Genomic DNA, 12,495 nt, shown 5'->3' on the forward strand with positions numbered 1-12,495 from the left:
CATCATACAAGAAGGGTTGGTCTTTTTCTAACAACTTGGTCATAGGCGGGCGATTTTCGAAAAATATTTTATAAAACGACGGTAGAAACCCGCATGCCCAAGAAAACTTCAGATTGCTTTCACATCCGATGGTGTAGGTAAGTCTTTTATCACACTAATTTTAGCTTTATCTACCTCAATCCCAGCCTTTGAGATTTTATGACCCAACATTACCCCCTCGTTGACCATGAAGTGACATTTTTCTCAATTTAGAACTAAATTTGCATTTTTGCAACGGGTCAACATTTTATCAAGGTTTTTAAGACAATGGTCAAACGAGTCTCCGAACACCGAAAAGTCATCCATGAATACCTCCATAGTATCCTCAACCATATCCGAAGAAATAGAGCATGCATCTTTGGAAGATCCCTGGGGCATTACATATCCCAAAAGGCATCATTCGATACGCAAATGTACCATCGGGACATGTAAAGGTCATATTTTCTTGGTCCTCGGGGTCTATCGGGATTTGGAAGTATCCCGAAAACTCGTCAAGAAAGCAATAGAACTCTCTCCCAGCTAGACGTTCGATCATTTGATCGATGTAAGGGAGTGGAAAATGGTCTTTTCATGTGGCATCGTTTAAATGCTTATAGTAAATGCATACCAGCCATCCCGTGATGATTCGGGTCGGGACAAATTCATTTTGGTCCTTTAAGATCATCGTGGTCCCACCCTTTTTGGGAACCACTTGCACGGCACTCACCCACGGTGAGTCGGATATTGGGTAGATAAGGCCCGCATCTAACAATTTAATCACTTCTTTTTTTACTACCTCTTTCATGTTTAGGTTAAGTCTTCGTTGTCATTGAACAACCGGTTTAAAATTCTCTTCCATGAGAATCTTGTGTGTACAATATGATGGATTGTTTCCCGGGATATCCGTGGTCTTCCATGCTATGGTCGTGTGATGGGCCTTAAGAAGTGAAACAAGTTGTGTCTTTTGGTCTTGGGTGAGTCATGAAGAGATAATCACCAGAAGTTGGTTTGCTTCCTTAAGATAAGCATATTCAAGATGCCCGGGGAGCTCTTTGAGCTCAAGAGTGGGAGGTTCTTCCCAATGAAGACTTGATTAGAAATCTATCTTCGTTGGGAATAGACTCAAATGGCTCTTCCCGAGTAGTCTCACAATCAAATTCACTTTCATTAACATTAACGTTCATCAAATCCCTAAAGTCGGCCTCTAAATCCACAATGTCATTATCACAAATTTGGTTGAACCCCATGGTATCAACCCCTAAAAGCTTTTCAAGCTCCTCATCTACACAAAAGTCAATGTGGTCAAGGGCATAACACTCATCATCATCGGTATTGCTCGGTTTCTTCATAGCTTCCCGGATGTTTATGGTAACACGCTCTTCACCAACCTTAATGTTGAGTTGATTGCGTTGTACCAAGATGATGGTGTCGGCAGTCGCAAGAAATAGTCTTCCTAAGATGAGGGGGACTTGAAGATCCTCCTTCATCTCCATAATAACAAAATCAATCGGGAACACCAAGGTGTCAATGCTAACCAAGATGTAACAACCCAACCCGATATACAATCGACCACGTGAAATTTATCAAAATAAAAAAAATTTCTTTGTTCAGCAGGTGGCGCGGCGCGCCATAACCTTGCGTGGCGCGCCAAAGTGGCCTGTCCAAAAAGTCTTGAAATGCTAAAATGTTTGACCACTTCCCGACGTATTTTGATAAAACGCTATTCACAACATATTCATATATGAAAAACTAACATGTTCCATTCATAAAATAAGTTTTACAAGGACCGGGCCCACATCGGCCGTTTTACGACTTTCGTACGAAAATACAAGTTTTCAACCACATGATTTGTAATACAAAATAAAGGCCGAGCATGGCGATTGGGGATACGCTACCCAATCCTAATCAATCCAAAAGCAAGCCTTCTAAAGCAACTACGCAAGTCCACTAGTCCCCGCTTACCCGAGCCTCCTCATCCATGCAATCTATAAAAAAGTCAACAACGAGAGGGTAAGCTAACGTTTAGTGAATGCAATACTTATACATATACATATGTAATTTACCTACACGCATCCACTTACAATACCATGCAAGAAAAATGCATAAACGTGCTAGCAACACCAAACATACGACTAGCAACAACGTTAGTATATAAATCGCCACAATAATATACTAAATCACAATAATGCATAAATATAACAAACCGTTCCCCACTATGGCACTACCGACTTGTAGATGACCATTAACGTCGAGTCTCACTCGTATTATGTCACCGACTTGTGACTCATCGTAAGGTGTCACCGACTTGTGAATCACCATGTGGCATCACCGACTTGTGAAGCCCCACCTAGTGTCACCGACTTGTGAACACTAAGAAATGTCACCGACTTGTGAATCACCATCTAGTGTCACCGACTCGTGAACACTACGAAGTGTCACCGACTTGTGAATCACTTCCCAAACTTATGGTATCACCGACTTGTGAACCATCAACCAATTACCAAAGGGGTCACCGCCTCGTGAACCACCATGAGGTGTCACCGACTTGTGAGGCACCTAACGAGACACTACCAACTTGTAGTTCCCATCCGATCATACCAACAAATATGTCACCGTCTTGTGACATAACGCCCACTACTCACGATGTGGCACCAAAGGCCCACATCGCGTACGAGTAAATAAACCACATATATACATGTATAAATATTCCACTCACCTCGATTACTTGAAGAAGTGCAACTCGCAAACTTGAACTCCTTCCACTGACTTCACGTATATCACCTACGCAAATTATACATGCAAATAAGCTACAACTTAAGCCTATTCGACTTAACACATCACAAGTGTAATTTCGACTATATACACTTGACCAACTTTGACTAAGTCAAATCTCACCCGAACCACTCATAATCACACTCGAATAGTGATTATGTCCCACTAATAGATTTTGCACAAGGTTTGATCAACCAATCCCCCATTTGGACTCACGACCCGCCCAAATTGACATAAAGTGCAATCTACACCTTTTTGCACTTTTAACGATACTCGAAAGTCCAAAACTAACGAGACCATTTCCCGCGTTCTCGAAATACCTAAATACACCTCTTTTAGGCTTTAAATGCATTTTAGACCATCATTTATACAAAAACCCATTTTGACCTAAAACTAGTCAAAACACCCAATTTGTGAACTTACACCCCAAATCACTAATAATCTAAGTTAGCTAGTGATTTCATCAACAAAATTAGTTGACAAACTAACAATATCATCATCCAATCCTAAACCCACCAACATCAACAATAACTAGTTACAATTACCCATTCCACCTCCTAAAAGAGTTTTATAACTAACTAGTTCAAAACCCTAAACTTGAATATCAAATTACAAAGATGAAGTTCGGAGTTTGAACTTACCAATACCGCCAAAATGATGCCGTTGACGAGTAGAACAACTTTAATACCCGAGGTTTGACCTAAAACACCCTTCTTCTTCTCTAATTGGATCTCTCTCTCTCTAAAACTCTCCTCTCACTCTCGGGTTTGAAGATGAGAGTGTTTGATGAGTGAAAATGAGCTCCAATGGAGTTCTAGATCAGTTTTGGTGACCCTATACCGACCGTAAATGAAAAGACCAAAGTACCCCTCATTTAAACCTTTTAAAAAGGCTGAAAATTGCATCAGATGGGTTCGGCGCGCCGCGCCGAAATGTGGAGCGCCGCTCCAACCTACAGGTCAGTTTTCATAAACTTGTTTTGGCCATAACTTTTTGACCGTAGTTCCGTTTTCGATGAATCAAATATCGTTGGAAATGTAATAAGATATTCTTTCCAATGGTAAGGCTTTGAAACATCAACTCAAACTTTATTTGGGGTTGAAAAGATACGTACACACCTTGTACCTCAAACAACGTCCAGTTTTCTTCGACATTCGAGCAAGCAACACGTACATGCTTCGTACAGTTCATATACGCATCGTACACCATGAATACATTATGTACAATAAATATTTGGGTCTTACAACTCTCCCCCACTTAAATTGGATCGCGTCCTCGCGATCTAAACCTCATCGCGAACAAAAACAACACACTTTCCTCAAGTCTTCGAGTTCTCACAAAATCTCGGACCCCTTTGATGCCGCCATTGCATCCTAGCGATCACGCCTTACCACCATGCAACGTTCCAATCGCACAACTATCCTTTAGGATTTCCTTGGCATACTCCAACTCACGACTTAGAGTTCTAACGCCCACCGCCAATAATCTAGAGAGTTCGTTCCCGAACGCACTCTACACTTAAACGCCCCTACATGAGACAGTCCAAACTAACACTCTACGTCTCTAGTTGGCTCTCAAAACGAGGCAACTACCGGCAAGTGACCCAAACATGCCTACCAAACCGAAGAAACATCGTACCCTCCGGGTACCTACTCCCCCACTTAGGGTTTTAACCCTACCTTATCACCGTCAAGACGATAATATCTTGTGAAATTTCAACATTCCACACACACATGACCGGCACCAACGTTGGTCATACTCAAAATTTTCCGCAGACTTACCACAAGATACTTGGACCTAGTCCTTTCGAATCGGTTAAACGTCACCGCCCGCTAATCACCACAATAAACCATCTTCGTACCTTCGGGTTTTCTCGTCGGTACCCAAGTACAAAATAATCACAACACCGGAGTGAAGCATTCCACTTGCAGGTATACGGAGGGCACCTGACGTAGTGTTATGCAACTCCCATTACTACCACCGAGTCTCAATCACTCGACCCTTTCGGGTCCCTCCTCGGTGTCATACGACACTTGACTATTCAAAGTCACATAAATCCAATGGACATTACGGCTCAACGCCTACAACCTTCTAGTGACGCCTGCTTGTCACTACCCGCCTAGGCCGCAAAGCAAGCCTAGCAATCCTTTCACTTACAATGGTGATGCTTGGTGCCACCACGACTTACACCCCAACTCGTATCCTCTCAATCGTTAACACGGTTACTTACACACACCAAAGATAGTCAACAATCGTGACTCTTCTCGCACACCTACATGATCAACATAAGCGCCTCTCAAATGGCATGCCATCCTACGCTAACCCTTATGGAGAACAATACAAGTAACCCTCTAATCATCCCATGGTTACCCCCGACTTGGTTATGCCTCCAACACCAACCCAATTAACCCGACTCGGTCAAGTCAAATACACTATGTCGACCCGCCTCGGTCAACACCTAACAACAATCGATTAACCCTACTTGGTTAAGTCAACACACACGGACAATCCGACTTGGTTAAGTCCTAACAGCAATTGATTAACCCGTCTTGATTAGTCAAACGCACTCGGTCAACCCGACTCGGTCAACACTCCTAACAATTTATCGATTAACCCGACTCGGTTAGTCAAACTATCTCGGTCAACCCAACTCGGTCAAACCCCTAAAAACAATTTGAGTAACCCGGCTTGGTTTGTCAAATACCCTTGGTCAACCCGACTCGGTCAACACCTAACAACAATTGATTAACCCGACCTGGTTAGTCAAACCGCAATGGACTAACTCGACCTAGCTAGTCACTACAACACATGGATAAACTCAATCATTACCCAAATCATCCGCACATAGATAGTACTAAAATCGAATAGTACCTGAATCAAGCATCGCCAGATTTTCGCGCCCCGTCACTATTCCACTCGAGACATTCCGACTTCCGGTGTCCCTCCTTCCGGCACTTAAAACATGTGACCTTGCCCGACGGACAATCACGAGACTTATGCCCCGTTTGTCCACAATTATAACACGCGAATTTAGAACCACCCGTGTCACTCATCTTTACGCTTCCGACACCTTCGGTAGCGCTTTTACTCTTCTTGTTTGAAAACGCCGTCGCTTTGAACTTCCGTTTACTAACATCGGACACACTTGGCTTCGACACCTCCGGTTCGAAACCCCGAGCCAACTCAAACAACTCTTCAAAAGACTTAGCCATTCCCCGCCTAATCTTACCCTTAAATTCGTCATTCAGTGTACGGTAGAAATCTTTCATCAACTTGTGATCGTCACCAACGTACTCCGAACAAAAACGAGTCTTTGCTAAAAAGGTAGACTTGAAAGTAACCAAGGCCATCGAACCTTGTCGCAAATTGTGTAACTCGTCCCGGATTCTATCAAGATCGGAAGAAGTTCGGTATTCATCAAAGAACTCCTTTTTGAACTCATCCCATGACAAGCTCATACATTATTCCTCGCCATACAATTGAATCTTGTCATCCCACCACAACTTGGCTTCTTCACGTAACATACTAGAACCGTACCTCGTTTTCTTCTCGGGAGGACATTCACTAGTACGGAATGCCCCCTCGATGTCGGAAACCCAACATGTACTCTTCAACGGATCCCTTACCCCATTAAACATAGGAGGTTGTGCATCCTTGAAGTTTTTGTAATGGAAGTCCCGCCTCCCATTTCCTTCACTCCCTTCGCCTCGGGGATAAATATTTCTAGCATCAAGCGCTTCCTCGATTGCGACCTTCACCCTTTCATCAATTAGATCGGTTATTTGCCCATCAACCGATTCCCGAAAAACCTTTCTAACATCCTCGAGAAACTCCGCTTTTTGACGTTTAAAGATGGCCTCAATTTTAGCCGTGAACTCAACGTCTTCGTCTTGATCTTCGTTGGCTTGTTTGCTCCTTGTCGTCATTCTAAGAAATGAACTCGGTTAGGAACATAACATGAATAACTTACACACACCACCACGATCAATCGTTCACAAACATATAATATGCCACCATTCGTACATCCTATCTAGTTCAACACTTGTTATACATCACTTGCATGACTTGGCTTGCAACCGTAATAATGGTCGCGAAGCATTATTACGCTCACACGCCATGCCGAACTCATGAATACAACAATCATCTCGCTAGATGTTCAACACAACACAACATGATTAGTAACACATAATCAACACGTAGTTAAAGAACCTATTCTCAAAGGCACTAACTAGAAACCCGAAGCGACCCGTAATCCTACAAGTCCCGCATAATAGTCCACACAAAAAGTCTAAGTCTAGGCGCCTATTTCAAGTCACCTAAATCCCTTAGACCATGCTCAGATACCACTTGTAACAACCCAACCCGATATACAATCGACCACGTGAAATTTATCAAAATAAAAAAAAATTCTTTGTTCAGCAGGTGGCGCGGCGCGCCATAACCTTGCGCGGTGCGCCAAAGTGGCCTATCCAAAAAGTCTTGAAATGCTAAAATGTTTGACCACTTCCTGACGTATTTAGACAAAACGCTATTCACAACATATTCATATATGAAAGACTAACATGTTCCATTCATAAAATAAGTTTTACGAGGACCGGGCCCACATCGGCTGTTTTACGACTTTCGTACGAAAATACAAGTTTTCAACCACATGATTTGTAATACAAAATAAAGGCCGAGCATGGCGATTGGGGATACGCTACCCAATCCTAATCAATCCAAAAGCAAGCCTTCTAAAGCAACTACGCAAGTCCACTAGTCCCCGCTTACACGAGCCTCCTCATCCATGCAATCTATAAAAAAGTCAACAACGAGAGGGTAAGCTAACGCTTAGTGAATGCAATACTTATACATATACATATGTAATTTACCTACACGCATCCACTTACAATACCATGCAATAAAAATGCATAAACAAGCTAGCAACACCGAACATACGACTAGCAACAACGTTAGTATATAAATCGCCACAATAATATACTAAATCACAATAATGCATAAATATAACAAACCGTTCCCCGCTATGGCACTACCGACTTGTAGACAACCATTAACGTCGAGTCTCACTCGTATGATGTCACCAACTTGTGACTCATCGTAAGGTGTCACCGACTTGTGAATCACCATGTGGCATCACCGACTTGTGAAGCCCCACCTAGTGTTACCGACTTGTGAACACTAAGAAATGTCACCGACTTGTGACCCATCATAAGGTGTCACCGACTTGTGAATCACCATCTAGTGTAACCGACTCGTGAACACTACGAAGTGTCACCGACTTGTGAATCACTTCCCAAACTTATGGTATCACCGACTTGTGAACCATCAACCAATTACCAAAGGGGTCACCGCCTCGTGAACCACCATGAGGTGTCACCGACTTGTGAGGCACCTAACGAGACACTACCAACTTGTAGTTCCCATCCGATCATACCAACAAATATGTCACCGTCTTGTGACATAACGCCCACTACTCAAGATGTGGCACCAAAGGCCCACATCGCGTACGAGTAAATAAACCACATACATACATTTATAAATATTCCACTCACCTCGATTACTTGAAGAAGTGCAACTCGCAAACTTGAACTCCTTCCACCGACTTCACGTATATCACCTACGCAAATCATACATGCAAATAAGCTACAACTTAAGCCTATTCGACTTAACACATCACAAGTGTAATTTCGACTATATACATTTGACCAACTTTGACTAAGTCAAATCTCACCCGAACCACTCATAATCACAATCGAATAGTGATTATGTCCCACTAATAGATTTTGCACAAGGTTTGATCAACCAATCCCCCATTTGGACTCACGACCCGCCCAAATTGACATAAAGTGCAATCTACGCCTTTTTGCACTTTTAACGATACTCGAAAGTCCAAAACTAACGAGACCATTTCTCGCGTTCCCGAAATACCTAAATACACCTCTTTTAGGCTTTAAATGTATTTTAGACCATCATTTATACAAAAACCCATTTTGACCTAAAACTAGTCAAAACACCCAATTTGTGAACTTACACCCCAAATCACTAATAATCCAAGTTAGCTAGTGATTTCATCAACAAAATTAGTTGACAAACTAACAATATCATCATCCAATCCTAAACCCACCAACATCAACAATAACTAGTTACAATTACCCATTCCACCTCCTAAAAGAGTTTTATAACTAACTAGTTCAAAACCCTAAACTTGAATATCAAATTACAAAGATGAAGTTCGGAGTTTGAACTTACCAATACCGCCAAAATGATGCCGTTGACGAGTAGAACAACTTTAATACCCGAGGTTTGACCTGAAACACCCTTCTTCTTCTCTAATTGGAGCTATCTCTCTCTAAAACTCTCCTCTCACTCTAGGGTTTGAAGATGAGAGTGTTTGATGAGTGAAAATGAGCTCCAATGGAGTTCTAGATCAGTTTTGGTGACCCTAAACCGACCCTAAATAAAAAGACCAAAGTACCCCTCATTTAAACCTTTTGAAAAGGCTGAAAATTGCATCAGACGGGTTCGGCGCGCCGCGCCGAAAGGTGGAGCGCCGCTCCAACCTACAGGTCAGTTTTCAGAAACTTGTTTTGGCCATAACTTTTTGACCGTAGCTCCGTTTTCGATGAATCAAATATCGTTGGAAACATAATAAGATATTATTTCCAATAGTAAGGCTTTGAAACATCAACTCAAACTTTATTTGGGGTTGAAAAGATACGTACACACCTTGTACCTCAAACAACATCCAGTTTTCTTCGACATTCGAGCAAGCAACACGTACATGCTTCGTACACTTCGTATACGCATCGTACACCATGAATACATTATGTACAATAAATATTTGGGTCTTACACAAGATGTCCTCAGCGATACCAATAGCGGTTTCAAATGAATGGTTAGCCAATCTTATCCTAATCCGGGTCGGTTTAAGAGGTCCAAGGCCGAGTCTCTCGTAAAGTGAATGGGGCATTAGGTTAATGCTTGCACCCAAATCGACAAGTACATTGAAGACTTTCGAGTCACCAAACTTACAAGGGAAATGAATTTTCTCGGATCTCCTAACTTCTTAGGAATTCTTGGCCTTGATGCAAGAATCTTGTTGCATTCCTCTTAAATAAAGAAAGATGTTTCATCATGATATTTACCCCTTTGAGATATTAGCTCCTTCATGAACCGACCATAGTTTGGCATTCCTTTAAGCACATCGGTGATTGGCAAGTGGCCCTAGACGTTTTTCATCATATCTTGAAACTTTTTGTATTGAGCCACCAACTTGTCCTTCCTTAAAGCTTTTGGGTATGGCACCAGTCTCGTAGCCTTCAAAGGCTCATTACCCTTTTTCTTACCCATTTCATCATTACCCGTACCCTCAGTTGAGTCGACCTTTTCTTTACCCTTCTCCTTACTAACCCAGATCTCCTCTTCAATAAAGTTTAGTAGTGGTTCTTGGGTGATAAAGGGTTGTGGTTGGGGATCTTCAATCCCTTGAGTGGTTAGCCGCTTCGAGTGGTTATGGCATTGACATTGTCATTTCGGTTTGGGTAGTTAGGGTTTTGGTTAGTGCTTTCGATAGGAATCATTCTTGTGTTGTTGTTTTGTTAGTTTTGGTTTTGTTGTAGGTTATTATTGTAATTGTTGTTCGGGTTGACTTGTGTGTTAGATGGTAAGGTGCCTTGAGGTCTTTCGGCAACTTGGCTTGAAAGTCTTCCACCCTGCTTTCTAGGTTTTGAAATGATGCTTTTTGGTGCTTTAATCGTTGCTTCAAGAACTCATTCTCCTCTAACAAAAATGCTTTGGTTGTTTCTGCCTTCTTTATGTAATTTTGCATGATTTCTTCTAGGCTCTTTGAAGGTTGGGATTGTTGAGTATTTTGTTGAGGTTGTTGATTGTAACCTTAGTTATTGTGTGGTTGACTATAACCTTGGTTGTTTTGATAACTTTGGTTTCCTTGGTTGGTATTATGTTGGTCGTTATAGGATTGGTTATTTTGTGATTGGTAATTGTTGTTTCGGTTTTGGTTGTAGTTTACATTTTAGCCTTGGTTTCGTTTTGATTGGTAAATCCGGGTGGCAGATTGGTTTGATTGTTGAACGATACTTGTCTTTGGTTAGGGTTGTAATAGCTTTGGTTTGATGTTGATAGTTTTGATTATTCACATAGTTGACATGAGCATCCGAATTCATGGGAATGTCGTCCAAATCAATATGGTTTCATTGATTAATTTGGGGACAATTCTTGGTGAGATGTGGCCCTTCGCACCTTTGACAACCTACTTACATGGCGACGATCGATTGTTGTAGCCTTTTCAACTCTTTCCCATACATTTGAAATTGATTGTTTAAGCTTTCTAGTGTGACTTGCCCATTATCACTCTCTACTTGTGCTACACTTTTCCTTGGAAAATCTCGAGGTGATGAAGTCCATTCATATGTATTAACCGAGATATCCTCTAGCAAAGTTTCGGCCGCATTTGGTGATTTATACATAAACACTCCACCCGCGGACGCATCAAGAGTTTGTCTTATCAAAGCATTAGTGCCCCGGTAGAACGTGTTAATATACTCCTTCTTTGACAAACCATGTGGTGGACAAGCTCTAAACATCTTCTTAAAACGTGTCCTTGCATCATACAAAGACTCATCACTTCATTGAGCGAACCCATTAATTTCCATTCTAAGTCGTTCCGCCTTTGTTGGTGGAAAGAAGTGATTGATAAACGCATCGGTTAAATCTTGAAAAGTCCTAATCGAATCGGAAGGTAAGTTCCTTAATCATACTTTCGCCTCTCCCTGAAGTGTAGAGGGAAATGTCCTTAACTTAAAAGCATCATCGGTCACATCCTTGTTCTTATAGATATCACAAATTTCGTTAAATTGTTGAATGTGTTCGAACGGATTTTCCTCTATCAACCCATGAAAGAACATATCTTTGATCATTATGAAGAAGTTTCCCTCAACCTTTCAATTATCGGCTCCAATTGGTGGTTTTGTAATAGCGGGATGCACCAAGGTAGGTGCAACCAACCTAGCATTCCACATCGGAGTGTCATTTGGATCATCTTGTAACTTTTCATTAACAGGCAGACCATGACCAATCAGATTACCCTCTTCACCTCTGTCCATATCTACTAAACAAAATGGCAAAACCTTAAAATATTTCCTTAATACCCTTTCTTCTCTACACTTATAAACCCCGTGCACGTGTTTCTCCGGATCGAAAAATGGATGTGTAAACTCTTGATCCTTTTGGGATCTCCTTTTCATACACCAAAGTACTTATCCTTCAATCACAACACAAACACAAATGGTTTTCCAAACACAAATAATATATCTAAAAACAAGAAAAGTAACTTTTGTAAGGATAAATCCTTACAAAAGGATCGAACGATTAAAAGCTAAAAACAAAGATACAACTAACTAACCGCTCCCCGGCAGTGGCGCCAAGAAATTTGATTGCTCATTTCACAAACATATATTTAATTTCTAAATTTATACTTAAACGTGGACTCAACTATGTGACAAGCATACGAGAAATTATGACTCGGTAGTTGCGATTAGTAAATTTTCCGTTTAAGGTTCATCCCAAGAGAGCGGTAGTTGCTAGTTGAATCTATATAAACACATAATCATCCTAGGTTGTGTTTGATTTGTGTTGGGGGGGGGGGGGTTGTAGTTTAGATATTAAGAAGACTAATTTAATTTAAAC

General features: G+C 41.4%; 1 protein-coding gene and 1 non-coding gene across 2 annotated transcripts; one reads left to right on the forward strand and one right to left on the reverse strand.

Annotated features, from left to right (window-relative positions):
• Positions 1-243: 243 nt before the first annotated feature.
• On the reverse strand, positions 244-823 carry LOC139901587 (uncharacterized). Its single transcript, XM_071884281.1, has 2 exons — positions 647-823; positions 244-408 (listed from the first exon to the last, which is right to left on the reverse strand). The coding sequence occupies exons 1-2, from the start codon at positions 821-823 to the stop codon at positions 244-246; spliced, it is 342 nt and encodes a 113-aa protein (XP_071740382.1).
• A 10,541-nt stretch (positions 824-11,364) lies between these two features.
• On the forward strand, positions 11,365-11,471 carry LOC139903407 (small nucleolar RNA R71). The gene has a single exon (XR_011778228.1). It is a non-coding gene; the product is annotated as a small nucleolar RNA R71 (small nucleolar RNA).
• The last annotated feature ends 1,024 nt before the right edge of the window (positions 11,472-12,495 follow it).

Source organism: Rutidosis leptorrhynchoides, chromosome 3, assembly GCF_046630445.1.
Source record: "Rutidosis leptorrhynchoides isolate AG116_Rl617_1_P2 chromosome 3, CSIRO_AGI_Rlap_v1, whole genome shotgun sequence".
Lineage (NCBI taxonomy): Eukaryota > Viridiplantae > Streptophyta > Magnoliopsida > Asterales > Asteraceae > Rutidosis > Rutidosis leptorrhynchoides.

Excerpts from the sequence above, each read along its gene's own strand:
- LOC139901587 (XM_071884281.1), bottom strand. The coding sequence starts at position 823 with ATGAAAGAGGTAGTAAAAAAAGAAGTGATTAAATTGTTAGATGCGGGC. Across the intron at positions 409-646 it reads GAATCATCACGGGATGGCTG|GGATCTTCCAAAGATGCATG; the intron begins GTATGCATTTAC and ends GTAATGCCCCAG.